This window comes from Trypanosoma brucei, chromosome 8, assembly GCF_000210295.1.
Source record: "Trypanosoma brucei gambiense DAL972 chromosome 8, complete sequence".
Lineage (NCBI taxonomy): Eukaryota > Euglenozoa > Kinetoplastea > Trypanosomatida > Trypanosomatidae > Trypanosoma > Trypanosoma brucei.
In genome coordinates, this window is record NC_026741.1 from 762,769 (window position 1) to 776,864 (window position 14,096).

A 14,096-nucleotide genomic window follows, 5' to 3' on the forward strand; every position below is an offset into this window, starting at 1 on the left:
ACAATTAATATATATATATATATATATATATATTTACTATAAAGAGAGCGCACCGACAATAAACTGCTAAGGAAGTAATAGTAAAAAAAGAGTTTTACTCAGGTGAAAAAGGAGGCGACAAAAGTGAAGATCCGGGTGGCAGACTGTGCGATGGTTACCACTGGTCTTAGTCCTGGGGCACTGTCCTTGCTACAAAATGCTGGCATTAACTTGAAGGATTTTTCCAGAGCACAGGCAAGTTATGAAAAGCTTTGTGTCGAGCTCTCCAAGGGAGCATCCGCTGCTGGTGAAGGGGATGCGACCGCTGCGTCATCAATGGAAGACTTACAGCGCCTCTGTGACGCATGGGGAGAGTACACAGTTGTGGCTCAAGCATACTTTCGGAAGGTTTCCTTAGCTGCGTTGGAACAGCTAGTCAGTAGACCGCGAGGCGAGTCGTCCGCAACAGAGCGGGCTGAAAAGTTGAACGAGCTTTGTGCCATAGGTGAGAAATGGCACGTTGGCAGGGAAACCATGTTCAAGCTTGATCACCCAGAGAAGCTGGCCGCAGTTGTGGTGGAGGCACTCGACTCCTCCAGTTGCATCATGCGACTCCTTGCCTTACGGCTCGCCCGAATCTTCGCAGCAGACACTGAATTTCTTCGTTGCCTCTTTTCGAAAGGAGGTGCAGGACTTATTGGTATGTGTTTTGACCATGAAAACACTACAGAGTTGGAGTACGTGCTAAGTTTGTGCAGGCGGCTGATTGAACTGCACAAGGCCTCCGCTGAACCATACCACGAACTTCCCTTCGGTTGGGTTTACCGCATTGCGGCGCTACTCGACTTGCAGGATCCTGTGCCGAACCTTCTCCTCAAACGAAGGAGTCAAGCGCTCTGCGTCGCCGTGATGCTTCTTCGGCAGTTCCCACAGATGGCGACGACCGCGTCGCTACATATTACCCTCTTGCGGTACTGTATCGAAAAGGGTGCTGCCACTCGCGATGAAGTACAATCTGTTCTTGAGGTGATTCTAGACATGTTTGATTCACCTGAGACACGACAGTATCTAGGTTACAATGACCTTGACGTTCTATACGCACCTTTTTTGTACTCAACCAACATGTGCAGTACGGAAGACTTAACCCTGATGAATGGAGCGAAAGAGGTACTGGTTATGCTGATGCGGAATTGGGTTGGTGTGTTGTGGGTGTGTTCCGAGACAAAAGGACTCCGTGCCGTGATTGACATTCTACATTTGCCATGTGATCTTGACAGAAAGATGGTACTACTAACACTTTTCAACAAGTTGTTGTATCAGCTGGCACCGCACCGCGGTATAACGCTGGTGGAGCCGTGGCGGGGGTTTAAGGAAAAGCAGGAACTATTCCCGGCCACCCCCAATGAACCTGCAGATTCTGAGGGGAGTTTTGTGCTTAACACTCCACTGGGGAGGGGGCATAACAGCAGCGAAAGCATGATCTCCGAACATGTATTTGGTGATTGGTGCGATGAGCCGGATGAGTTTGTCCCGACAACCAAGGCGATCGGTTACCACGTGCTAGATCCCATTCTTGGTCGTGTGCTATTGATGCTCTCGCACCATGGTCTTCCCATCGCATTGGTTTCAGTCATACAAGACCCCAACTCCAGCTCTGTCCTAACCCACGCCGCGCTATCACTTCTTCAGGACATGCTAACACTCATGGATACTGTGCTCCCTGAGAAGCCAGTGAAACGACTTCATACGGCACTTAATAAAGCTGTGGGTCGTCTCGCACTCGAGGGTTGTTTGTCGTTGGAGGGCGTTCTCTCCTCTCGGATCCCTCAACGAGGTAAAACAGCAAAGGGCATAGCAACCACCGCCACGGTCGCGGTTGGGAACGTGGTGGGGAGCGGGTGGGTGAGTGCACTTTCAACTGCCTCAGTAGCGACGTATGGTTTAGGCGCGTTGGAGCAAGACGATGCAGACTTCAAGAGGATGTTGAAGGATACGAATGTTGAGGGGGGGAATAGTTTTTTGTCATGGAACTATGACCTACTACTGCTACTTTTTCAGGGCCCACTAAAGAGCATCAGGAGGTTTCGGTGGGTGCTGAATGAAACCCTGTTCTTTCGAAACCTCATTGCGTTCTACCTTCCAGTGATTAACACATCTACACGGACCTTTTTGACACTTCAGCCGAGGGAGGCCACTCCGCAAGTGTGCATGTTGGGGATGGTGATGCTTGACTTGTTCCTCTCTACGCGAGAAGGGACTGCTGCGCTTGATTCATTCGGCTTCAGCGGAGCCATGGCAGCCTGCCTTGAGGAAGTGATCCGAGGAACACCATATGTGCTAAATAAGCAACGTGTGGGAAAGCGTGTGGGGCAGACTCTACTCCGCATGGTTGGGAGGTACTCCATGACGGCAAATGGTCTTGTGGTGCTAAAGGACTCAAACATGTTTTCTACTATCAATAGGATGTTTGTGGAGCTTTCTGGGGAACGGGTGAGCGCCCCGTACCCCGATGACACCCTGCAGGAGGTTTGTCTTCAGCTTCTGCGTTGCATGAATCTTGGTGCCGTACCCAACTACGGAGTATGTGAATGGATTCGTCAAATGTTTCGTTCAGCGCTATGCAATGAGTCCGACGAGATAAGGTTATGTGCTGTGAAGCAGCTGCGTGATGCCCTGTGGCGTGACTTCTCTACGTCCATGCGGTGGGGTATTGAAACGCTGGTCCAAGCTCTGCACGACGATCATTCCCGTGTTGTTGAGTGCGCCTTCAAACTCCTGTTGAACGTTTGCTTTTGTTCCGACGAGGCACTGGATTACCTCATTTCTCTTTCTCCAACAGTACTAATGGAGAGTGACACGATTCGAGAGAATGCCAAACAGCTTGACCTTAACACCTTGCTATACTGCATCGTAGGGCGGCCATCAGGGTTCCGATTCCTGCAGTGCTACGGCTGGGTAGAGCAGGAATTACGCCGCTGGGAAGAAACGGAGTCGGCTAACCACGTTACTACCGTGGAGAATATGCAATCTGGCCGCGCACTGGGGTCCGGGGCCGACTTTCGTGAAGGTATGAGCGCGTTGTTCCGTCATCGCCACAACCGCACTTACTCCGACACAGGGTTGACCTTTCAGAAGCCCATCACGGCAACCGCCGGACCAGACTCACAAGTTACTCTACCATCTGGAATATTCCCAAGCCACTTTGCTGCGGTATTGTGTAAGTCCAACGAGGGGTGCACGCTCTTCAAGCACAGCAACCTATGGCAACGATCCGTGCGACGGATACTTGAACAGCCAATGTTACCTGATATTGTGTATGAGTGCGGAACATTTGGCGAGAGGGACAACATCGACGACGATGACGTGGATATGGACGGAACAACAGCGGATGACGATGACGCTAATGCGCTGATTGAGGAGGATCCATCATTTGTAGGTCGTTGGGGCACGGAAGCAGCCAAAACTAGTACTGCCAAGCAGGATGAAAAGCACGCACTGCGCCTGTCGCGAGAGGGGCACCTTCCATCTTCTCATTCGGTGAAACTCCTATCCGCGTCCCGTGGCTATCAAGCGGCTGGACAGACCTACACCATTGAGTGTGTCGGGGATGTCAGCGAGCTAAAGGACGCCATACTTTGTGTGTGCCACGCCGCATCTAGCGACGCCGGCTTCTCTCTAATGCGTAGCGTGCCTATGTTGCAAAATCAACTGATGGCGCTGTCGCGTTTTGCCGATACGGCAAGTGTTTCTAGTATTTGTATTGTTGGTAAATGTCTGCTTGCCCGCTCGAGGCGCGCTGCGGAGAAACTGACTGAGATATCCCACTACGTAGTAAACGAAAGTAACGCGTACATGAGTGCCGACGGTGTCCCGTACTCCGTTGCTTTTGCTGATAATCGACCGTCCAACTGGACGGCCATCGGCCGCCGCGACAATCCATCAAAGGTTTCGTGTTCGCCACCATACTTCGCCCACATGCGTTACGATGGAGAGATGGTGGATGGAAATTCAAAGAATGACGAAGAAACCACCGACTCGGCAGGCTCCACCCCTTCTCCAGTGGACTCTCGCGATTCCAGTACCTTCTGTGATGTTATTAAGGGCCTGAGTGCGACGTCGACCCGCATCCTTCACCACATCTTTGCACTTTCCAATCCTGTGCGCCGCGACGCTGCAAGACAGATGTTGTCGCAGACCCTAAAGCATCAACCCCATATCTTTGTGAATCCCCAAATGCGGTGGCTTCTTAGGCACTGCGCTCAGGCTTTTCGTATGCGGTATGACGACCGGAAGTTCATAGCTAGCATATTGGAGGAAGCCCCACTTACAAAACCAACCCCACTAGTCCGTAAAACGGTTGTTTTCGTGCCGGAACCACAGCGTGGCTGACGTATGTCGGGGAATGAGCTAGGTATTTTTATTTTATTGGGATGTTATGTGTGGCTACGTGTGCGACTACCGTTTTATCTCCGTTTCTGTTTTAGCCTTTGTGCGCGTGTGTGTGTGTGTTAACTTTTTTTTGAGTGGATGCAGGCAGTTGGTTGAGGTGGGGTTAGGGTTTACGTGCTGACAGAAGTGGCTGTAGAGTATGGAAAGTCTTTGTGTCTGTGGAGGGGAAAAGGACGCTGTTTCAGCTGGGCAATTTTACTAGATGCGACAAGCTAGGCCGTGTGCACACCATATATATATATATTTATCACATTTACTTTTATTTCGTATCCTCTTCGTGAAGTGCGCTAATACGCATGAGAAGGCAGTACAAAGCACCCCCGGGTGCTGCTTCGTCAGTTCATTTACAACTGTGCGCGCTGCTGGGAAAATTCTGCTTTACGCTTGCTTTACGACCGGCCGCTGTTACATAGTGAGGGGTTTCGATAGTCCCGTCCCGCTTCTCATTCTGTACTTTTTTCTTTCTGTTTTTACGATTGCGCATGTGGGTGTATCGTACGAGCGCCGAAACTGTGTGTGTGGGAGTGCTGGCTACCGCGTTGTCATTGAGCATCGAGCCTAAGTCTGGAAAGCGTAGTTTTTTTTTTTTGGTATCAGTGTCGTTTGTGAGGGGGGGGGGCTGGAGGCCGTTTTTGGCGCCTTTGTCTTCACGCTTTGTGCTTTTGCTCTGTTTGCCTCCGCTGTTGAATACGTTTTAAAAGGATTTACTTCAGCGCTTACCCCCCGGTTTATATGTTTTCTTGTTTCATGTCTTCCTCGACTGTATATTGCTGCTAATTCGTGTGTTTGCTCTTGTTTGGTATAGGTTGTTGAAGGGAAACTGAGGTAACGTTGACGTGGGAAGAGTAATTGGAGGAATATCCGACTGCGTGTTTTCTCGGTTGCACCATGACGGGCACCACCAAAGGTGCACTGAAACGAAGCAACACGCTCTTCCTTAGCGACGCGGAACAATTTGTTTTCGACTTTGGTGGGTCTGCGGGTGGCCGTGCCGTGAGCCCGGGCTCATCGCATGGAAGCGGAGGTCAACCCGGAGAAGGTGACGGGGAAAAGGGTATTGAGGAGACCGATTTGGCTAACGGGAGGACCGGAGTGGTGACACCTTTCAGCGAAAGGGAAAGGGCTGCTCGAGTGGCACCGTTAGACGCTGAGGAGGTGCAACGCTATTTTGATAAGGCTCTCAAGGGTGGTCGCCGAATATTACTTGAAAACGTACCCCTCGATGAGGCTATCGAGAAGTTTCAGCTCGGGTTGCGACGCTACGAGGAGTGGTTGTGCAACCAAGCCAACAGCAGGAATCGAGGCGACTCGTCGAAGAGCCGTGGGGACCCCTCGAATGAAGGTTATCGTGGAAAACCGGGTGATGTAGCAAGGGACGCAAAGGATAGGAAACGCCCACGTTTGTAGTGTTGTATTACTTGTGTTTCACTGAGGGGTTTTATTGTATGTGCGCGCTCATGCTTGAGCTGGGATAAAAACAGTTGAAGTGGCGGTGTGCGTGTTGGGGACGCGGTTAAATCCCTTCGGGATGCGGTGAACATGGTGTTGCATGCGCGGTAGTTTTTTTAATTGCCGCTGTTTGGACCCGCACCGTGGTCAAGCGCAAAATGAACATTATTTTAATTTATGCACTTTGTCTTGGGCTGACGAATAATGATGGGTGCTTTGCGTGGTCTTTTTACGTCTTCTGTTTCCCAAATCCCCTGTCGACCCTATTTACTTTTTCCCCCTTGTGCTGCTTGCGTAAGCAATTTATTTTAGGTTAAGTAGGTGATAGCGGTAAACTTGCCAAACACCTCCGGTCAAAAGGGTAGGGAAGGGATTACAGCGCGTTTCCGTTCTGAAGTCTCTGTTTGTAGTAGCAGCGGCGAGTCAGTGAGCTAGTTTTTAGATATAAGCATCATTTTAGGTTTCTTTCTTTCCGTTCTCTGTCTTGTGTGTGTATCGTTTTGTGCGTATTCGGTACTATTAATTTCATTTGGCTCATCGCACTGTGATATCTGAGTTTCCCACGAAGGCTACGAAGGGCAAAACTTGTTAGAGTGCCGATCACGGAAAGCCTTTAGAAAGGTGGTGCACTCGGGAGTATTGTCGCAGTGTTGCCACTCCACTGGGAGGCACGAAGGAAAATTTGTACACATATATATTTGTTTATTTACATTGTATTATTATAGGGGGAAGGAGTGCTGAACTTTTGGGCACTCAAACCTCGATTCCACCGTCTCTACGCCCACCGCCGTGCTGACACTATGGGGATTAAAGGGTTATGGGGAGAAGTGAAACCCGTGTGCCGAGACGCACACTTGGAGGAATTCAGAGGGAGCCGTGTTGGAGTTGACATGTACGTGTGGCTCCACCGCGCTGTCAGCGGAAGCGTTGATCTCAGTACCGAAGCGAATGTTGAAATGCTTAGGGCACATGTTGAAAGCCTGTCAGATCCTTCCGTGACAGTCAGCGCGCATCCCATTCCCCTTAACACAAAATTTCTCCACTGGGTGATGAGTCAGGTCGAGCTTCTTCTGCGATACGGTGTGAAGCCTGTGCTGGTGTTTGATGGGAGGGAGTTGCCAATGAAGCGTGAGGAAGAAGAGGAACGGAGACGGAACAGGATCAAGCACCTCTCTGAGGCTCTGGATTTGCTGCGGCGCAACTCGAGGCCGACGCCTAGCGAACGTAAGGATATAGCAGGGCTAGTGGAAAGGGGAATGGACATAACAACGGAGCTTGCACACGCCGTGATCATGATGTTACAAGAACGCCAGTTGGAGTGCATTGTGGCGCCTTACGAGGCGGATGCCCAGTTAGCGTATTTGTGCCAGCAGAGGTATGTGGACGCGGTAATAACGGAGGACAGCGATCTCCTTGTGTATTGGTGTCCGCGGCTTATCGCTAAGTTAGATCACAAGGGAAGTTGTCAAGTTATTGAGGTGGAAAGCGTACTTCATTGTCCGTTGTTTCAAGGACTTTCGTATAACTCTTTCCTCGTCGGCTGCATTCTTAGTGGCTGTGATTACTTACCTAATTTGCGGCATATTGGCGTGAAGAAGGCATTCGGCATTATGTCAGAGGCCAGGTCGGTGCCGGATGTCATTCGGTTATTAGAGGAAAACTATGGGTTTCCCAGGGAGCAACTGCGCAAATATGAAGCTGGTTTACAGAGAGCCATCTACTGTTTTTTACACCACATCGTCTTTGACCCGGTGAGACGTGCGTTGGTTACCCGAACACCTCTTCCAAACGGAGTTGCGTTCAAGCAGAGCATTTTGGGTGAGTTAGTGGGGGACGATCTCGCCCAAAGCATGTGCTGCCAGTGCCTCTACGATCCCACCACACGCTCTTTATACAAGGGAATTTATCAGTATTGTTTGGATAATTACCGGAAGACTTCCCGCGCTGGTCAGAGTACGTTGACGGCATTCAACGGGTTCAAGGAGCTGCGGTCGCCGCGTATGACCTTACGACTTGCTTCAAGCAACTCTCAGGCGTCAGCCACATCAGTGTCGAATACCCCTCTTACGCCACCGACGAAAACGTTTTTCTCAGCACCGCTGGAGAAAGTGCGGGAAGCCGAAGGTTACTGTGGGCCGAAGGTTGTGCGATCCAAGTACTTTGTGAACGGGCAGTGGAAGGTGGACAACTGGGAGGAGAGCAGTTCGCAGGGCGGAGACTCAAACACCAAGAATGGCAACAGTGACGACAGTCAAAGCCCTAGCGGCGCTGTTACCGATGAATGTGATGCCGCTGGCGGTGTTCGAAGTGACGGTGGAAAATGTTGTGTCAAGAGTGAGCCACCGACGCCACCTGACCGTGTTAGCTGTGCAACACTGAGCTGTAAAGCTTCAAGCGTTTGTCAGGTTGCAGGTGCCTCCGACTCAGCAACCGCAGATGCGGACCGAGCAGTGGACCCATCGCACGGTGAATTCAGAGGGACGGAGCTTACGTGTAGCGACGTGTGCGGGTTAACAGAGGTTCCCTGCTCTAATGTAGAAGGCAGCGCCAGTGCACTCCTTCAAGAATGCGGCGCAGATGCGCCCAACGACCCGGTGGGCGCTGACCGTGCCAGCGTGCAAGATGTGAATGAGAGCGCAGAAATGCTTTGTCCCCTTGGCTACATTCAATGCAGACGGAAGCATTCCCTGTTTGAGCAGTGCTTCGTTGGAAAGGGGTGGACAAAGAAGGCTAATAACCCCAACGATCAAAATAATGGCTCCGGTGCCCAGGTGGTCCCGCAGGGCGGTATTGATGGTGATGGGGGTACGTCGCCATGGAGAACAAGAGGGAGTGCGAAGCGTAGGTGGAGTGAGATAGAGAGTGTGCAGCCGTCGCAGTTACCACCGCTTGTGTCTTCTTCTTCGTTCCTTCATTCCATTGCCTCAACCACTGCTTCGCCGCTTACCGTACGTGAAGCAAACGATGCCAAAACTGGAGGTTCATGTGGAGGGTCGGTTTCTGTGCCCTGCAGGATGCAGTCAAACTCACCCAAAACTCTCACTGAGCAATGTGCGAACGGGTTGGCAACTGAAGATGCCTCTGATGAAGGCGTCAATGCAGACTTCAGTGCCAGCACATCCCAAAGTAGTGTCGCTGCCGCTCCTAACGCGGCAGCCCTCTTTGAGCTGTTATCTTATACGCGACGGTAGAGCATACATGTGATCTCCTCTTGCTCTTATATTTATATACGCGTTACTAAACTGTTATATTTTTGTTTATATGTATCTTATATCTGACTGTCTATTCATCGTGCTTTTTTTCTATATCATTTCCCATTCCCCTTTTATTTTGCCCTTTTTTTTCAGTTTTTCATTTTTATTTTTATTTCCCTTTTCAAATTCTTGCTTTCTTCCCCCCTTTTTTACATTTTTTTTGTTTCGTTTCTCGTCACTATCACCTGCATCTCGTTGACCGTGTTCTTTTCCTTTTTTTTTCCAGTGCTCCGCATCCCTTTTCTCTATGTCGCTGGTGCAGTTCCCGCGGACGCTGGATCCGCGTATTGCACCTTTGCTGGAGTTAGATGCATTTCCTTCCCTTTTTATGGGCTACGCAAATATGTATGTATATGCATCTGTATATGTATATATATATATATATATATATATATTCTTTCTGTGCTATTTGGTGTCTGTTTTGACGGTGAGAAAGTTTAGAAGGACAAGAGCAAATAAAAAAAAGGGGGGGAAGGGAATGAAGGTAACCTGGCAAGGAAGGGGAATAGACGAGGGAAACATGGTTCCTGCAATGGCTGCCTGAAGAGGTGTCTTGTCATAGCTGGATGAAAAAAAGTTATATGCGTACTCGCGTTTACATTCATTCTTTGTTACCTATTATTTCGAGCAGTTAACGCCAGTGGTATTGCGTAGCTTCTATACGCATTAATTTTAATTTTTTTTCTGGTGTGTTTGCTACTTATGTCAGGTCTTTTTTCGTTTTTTCTTGATCTGCATTCGTTGTACCATCTGGAAGAAATGGGGTATTGAGTAGAAAAAAAAAGAAGGAAATTGGGTAAGTGAATGAACTGGTTTGTGTGTCTAATGGAGACTCTGCAGGATATACGGATAGGGGGTAAAAAGAAAAAAAAGAATACGAATTCTTTTTTTTTAAAAGGAGAAGGGAGAGAAGGCAGTGCCTTGTGTGGGGGGCTATATTGATCATCGACGCAGGAAGGTCTGCGTCTTTCTTTGTTACGTAATGTCCTTCCTTTCATCGGTATCGTCCATTCTTTGTTTAATTTTTCTTTTCTTTTGTTTAAGTGTTTTTGTTGTCGTATTAATGCAGTTAACTAATGTTTCCCCCAAACATACTCTCTTTGGATTGTGCGGTTTTCCTTAAAAGCCTCCTCCCCTCGTGACGTTCCATCCCGCCGTGCAGTGCTGTATAGCCGCCTTACGCGCCTCTTCTCTCCATTTGTTTTCTTTATTTTCTGTTGGGATAATCGTGTGTGCTTATCTACTCGCTGCGGTGACCGCATAGCGACAAGTGGAGTCGTGGGTGTACGCGTCGTACACACGAGGTTCCGACTCTCTTCCGTTCTGCGATCCTTCAGAATCGCCAGACACCATTAAATGTACGGTTCTGCGGGTGCTGAATGAATCGAAAAAAAAGGTCCGTTGCACAGCGGGCACTGCAACAGTGTCTACGGCGCCTGCCTGTAGGTCACAGTGTCATTTATCTTAATGAGCTGAGTGCTCACAACCAACTCTCCTTTCTTACTCAATGTTTTGGCCAAGGCTCTGGGAGCGAATGCGGCGGCGACGCGGGGTGTTTGGGAGATATTCACATTGGGTTTGAGGGATCCACTTTTCACCCGCCGCCGCGGCCAATGCAACAGCAGACATTAGCGGAAGCCGGAAAGGAGAGCCGTCCTCCCCGTCATGTCACCACGCCGCTATCCGGTGGTGTGGTGTCCCGTTTGCTGCTACCGAAGATGACGTGCGGTCAGTTGTCGGCGTACCGCGCCCCTCATTTGGACCTTCTGCCGCGCCCGCAACTTTTCCTTCTTTTAGTGCCGCGGCGTCTGTTCACTTCAGTCGGTTCTTGTTTCTCCACCGAGGCGCTGCTGAGGCGTCACTTAGTTGACGTCCGTGGTGTGTTGCACTGGCGAGAACACGTGAGAACGTTACCAAATGCGGATACCACGGGGCACAGGCGGGAAACGGAGTCGGGATCAGTAATGCTTCTGCCGACATGGGGATGCAGTGCGGCTCAGGCGCGGCAAGCTGTTGCAATGGCAGCCATTGGCGATTTTCGTGTGTTTCTGTTGGGTCGTGGTCGACAGCGGTTGCTCTCAAGTCAAGCGTTGAGTGTGCAGGAGCTGGGTCGCTGGTGTCCAGCCGCCTTTCGCAGCTTTCAGTTGGATATACTTTCAGTTGAGCAGACGCCGGTATCATCACGGTCGTTCACACTTTCTTTGTTGGATGAGGCGAGGCGTGGGTTTCGTGAGTGGGGCCGGTCTGTAAACAAATTAGTGGACGGTAGTGACTCGTTGAAGGAAGGGAAAAGGGATACGGGACGGGGAAAATGTGCGATATCGCTTTCCGTTGCCGAAGCTGTGCTGGATGTGCGGTGTGATGCTGCCGTGCCTTGGGCATCGGTTGCTGACAGCTACTTGAGTGCTAAGCTTTTTGAGGCACTTCACGACCGACGTCATTGGTGTGCCTTGGATGCGATGATACATGCCTCACAGTACGTTGTGTTGCCGTTTCTTGTTGGTGAACTCTCAGCAAACGGCACCTACGGCGCTAACGAAAAGTGTTGCTCTTCAAAACTTACGCGGCTTCTGCGTTGGTCGGATTTGCAATCGATGTTCCGCTGGCGTCACTTTGAACCAGTATTTGGCCCACTGTCCCAGTTGGTGCGACCTGAGGATGTTACAGCCATTGGGGGTGGCCGTGATCCCTTTATACTCCCCCTACACGACACATTTGTTCGGCTCTTCCTTCTTCCCCGCATGCGTATTTATTACGCTGAGCGACATAGTGCTGCTAGGGGTACTTTTGGTCACCTTGCATCGCATAACAAGGGTGACAGAGCAAGGGAACCAAAGGTGGGAATGGAGGGAGGAGGAGGTGAGGAGGAAGCCACAGTTGATATACTGGACTGCTTTAACGAGCTTACGCGTGAGGTGGGTATGAATCGGGCGTGTGACAGCTTATCTCGGGGGTGTGGCAAGGGAGTTGACCGGCTTTCCATGCCAAAGGAGGAACGTCCCGGAACCTCACGCGTACCCTCCTTTACCGTCATGGATCTGCCCGCACTTGTGAAATATCTGTTTTACTTTCCTGAGTGCTTCGAGGTTTCTCGAAGTGGCATGGACGTAACGTTTAGGTTACGAGGAAGCTGAGCCGAGGTGTATTCCAACTGTGGGTCAGTGGCGGCCTGATTGAGAGTTGTATAAACATATGAAAAATGAGAAGGAAGTGTAGGGAAGGAAGGAACGGATAAAATTATGAAATTGACCGGTATGTCTCCGGTTTGCTCCTGAGGCGGATTATGGGCCCTCTGCTGAGCGTTAGATGGTGCTGTGATATCACGTTCCAAGCATCAAGGTGGATTGTGTGACTTTCAAACAGGTTAACGAGGTGGCGTGCCATATGCGTATGAAGCAATGGAACGCGTAATGTGTAGTTCACGGAGTTGCAGCGTTTCAAGCGCAGCAAAAAACTCGGATCTTCCCCCCATTTGATAGCGATTGCGCATGCGTTGCTGTTGCAGGATGTACCTTTATCTACTGAGTAAGGTTTCCGGGAGCTCAATACAGTTGTGGAACGACGCAGTAGAGGGCATGTGTGAAGATGTGGCGAATGTAACCGTCCGAGGACCTTTCGCCACTGTGCGCCACTCGAGCGCATGTGAGCGACAGATTGTTACAACAGCAGTGTTCCACACGGGTTGCACGGAGTCAGCGTGCGGGAGCCGCATTAAATGTGCGTACGTTTGTAGAGCCTGAGGTTTTTTGTCCTGTTCGTTTTGGTTGTGTCAAACATTTTCTGTTGTAATTTCCCATTAAACAATACTCTGTAGAGTTGTATACTTCGCCTGGTGTACTGACCGTTCTGTTTTTCACCCCTTTCAATCTGCATTCGCGTTTCCCTTTCACTTCTCCCTTTTATTCCTTCTTTGTGGTACTGTTTGCCGTGCTGCATCGGTGACTGGTGGTATTGGGATCCAATCATCCACCTTTCCGGTGGCTTCAGTGTGCGCCGAGTTGTCAATCGTAAAGCGAGTCAGGCGAGACCTCTGAAGTGTCGCTAAGGTACTTCACACTAAAAGATTTGTGTAAACTGGTGAAGAGCAGACAAGGACAGCGTCTCGATGGAAGTGGCATTCGACGTTTACGCCTCCCTTCTACCGGTTGACCGCAACTCGCTTCGTGATCAAATGTTTGTCTACTGGCTTCTCCTCACAACCGGCGGTATAGTGATGTACCTTCTTTGTGCGTCGTTCAGTACATACTTGTTTTTCTTTGAGTTTGCCGAGACTTACTTTCCCCGCACAATAGCAAAGGGAGGACTCCACGACCAAATAATTCACGAGATATTTATTGCCGTTACGTCTGTACCCTTTATGGCAATTTTAATGACACCTGCTGCAGTTCTTTCGCACCGCGGCTACAGTAAGTTGTACTATAACGTGGATGATTATGGCTGGCCTTATCTCTTCTTCTCTGCGGCCCTCTTTTTTGTCTTCACCGATTTCATGGTGTACTGGTTCCACCGCGGTCTCCACCATCCCACACTGTACCGTCACCTGCACAAGCTTCATCACACCTACAAGTACACCACACCCTTCTCTTCTCATGCATTCAATCCATGTGATGGGTTTGGTCAGGGTGTCCCATACTACGCATTTATATTTATATTTCCCGTTCACCACTACCTCTTCGTGTTGCTCTTCATGGCGGTGAACCTGTGGACGGTGTCAATTCACGACCAGGTGGACTTTGGGGGTCATATCATCAACACGACAGGGCATCACACGATTCACCACGAGAAATTCAGCTACGACTACGGGCAGTACTTCACGTTTTGGGATCGGATCGGTGGTACGTACAAGGCAGCGAAGCAGACACACTCGCTGTCACTGTTTGGAAGGGGCGGTCGAGTTTCAGCTCAAAAACAGGAATAAAAGGGGGTCATGCGACGGGATTTGGATAGTATATATATATATATGTA

At 50.0% G+C, this 14,096-nt stretch overlaps 5 protein-coding genes across 5 annotated transcripts; all 5 read left to right on the plus strand.

Annotated features, from left to right (window-relative positions):
* Positions 1-150: 150 nt before the first annotated feature.
* TbgDal_VIII2950 (hypothetical protein, conserved) lies at positions 151-4,368 on the plus strand (the record flags this gene model as incomplete). Its single annotated transcript, XM_011777322.1, has 1 exon — positions 151-4,368. One exon carries the CDS (start codon positions 151-153, stop codon positions 4,366-4,368), a length of 4,218 nt encoding a protein of 1,405 aa, XP_011775624.1.
* Positions 4,369-5,316: 948 nt separating this feature from the next.
* TbgDal_VIII2955 (hypothetical protein, conserved) lies at positions 5,317-5,835 on the plus strand (the record flags this gene model as incomplete). Its single annotated transcript, XM_011777323.1, has 1 exon — positions 5,317-5,835. The coding sequence occupies one exon, from the start codon at positions 5,317-5,319 to the stop codon at positions 5,833-5,835; it is 519 nt and encodes a 172-aa protein (XP_011775625.1).
* An 842-nt stretch (positions 5,836-6,677) lies between these two features.
* On the plus strand, positions 6,678-9,068 carry TbgDal_VIII2960 (exonuclease, putative; the record flags this gene model as incomplete). The annotated part of the gene is made up of 1 exon (XM_011777324.1): positions 6,678-9,068. The coding sequence occupies one exon, from the start codon at positions 6,678-6,680 to the stop codon at positions 9,066-9,068; it is 2,391 nt and encodes a 796-aa protein (XP_011775626.1).
* Positions 9,069-10,744: 1,676 nt separating this feature from the next.
* Positions 10,745-12,265, plus strand: TbgDal_VIII2970 (hypothetical protein, conserved; the record flags this gene model as incomplete). Its single annotated transcript, XM_011777325.1, has 1 exon — positions 10,745-12,265. One exon carries the CDS (start codon positions 10,745-10,747, stop codon positions 12,263-12,265), a length of 1,521 nt encoding a protein of 506 aa, XP_011775627.1.
* A 971-nt stretch (positions 12,266-13,236) lies between these two features.
* On the plus strand, positions 13,237-14,049 carry TbgDal_VIII2980 (lathosterol oxidase, putative; the record flags this gene model as incomplete). The annotated part of the gene is made up of 1 exon (XM_011777326.1): positions 13,237-14,049. One exon carries the CDS (start codon positions 13,237-13,239, stop codon positions 14,047-14,049), a length of 813 nt encoding a protein of 270 aa, XP_011775628.1.
* Positions 14,050-14,096: the final 47 nt, after the last annotated feature.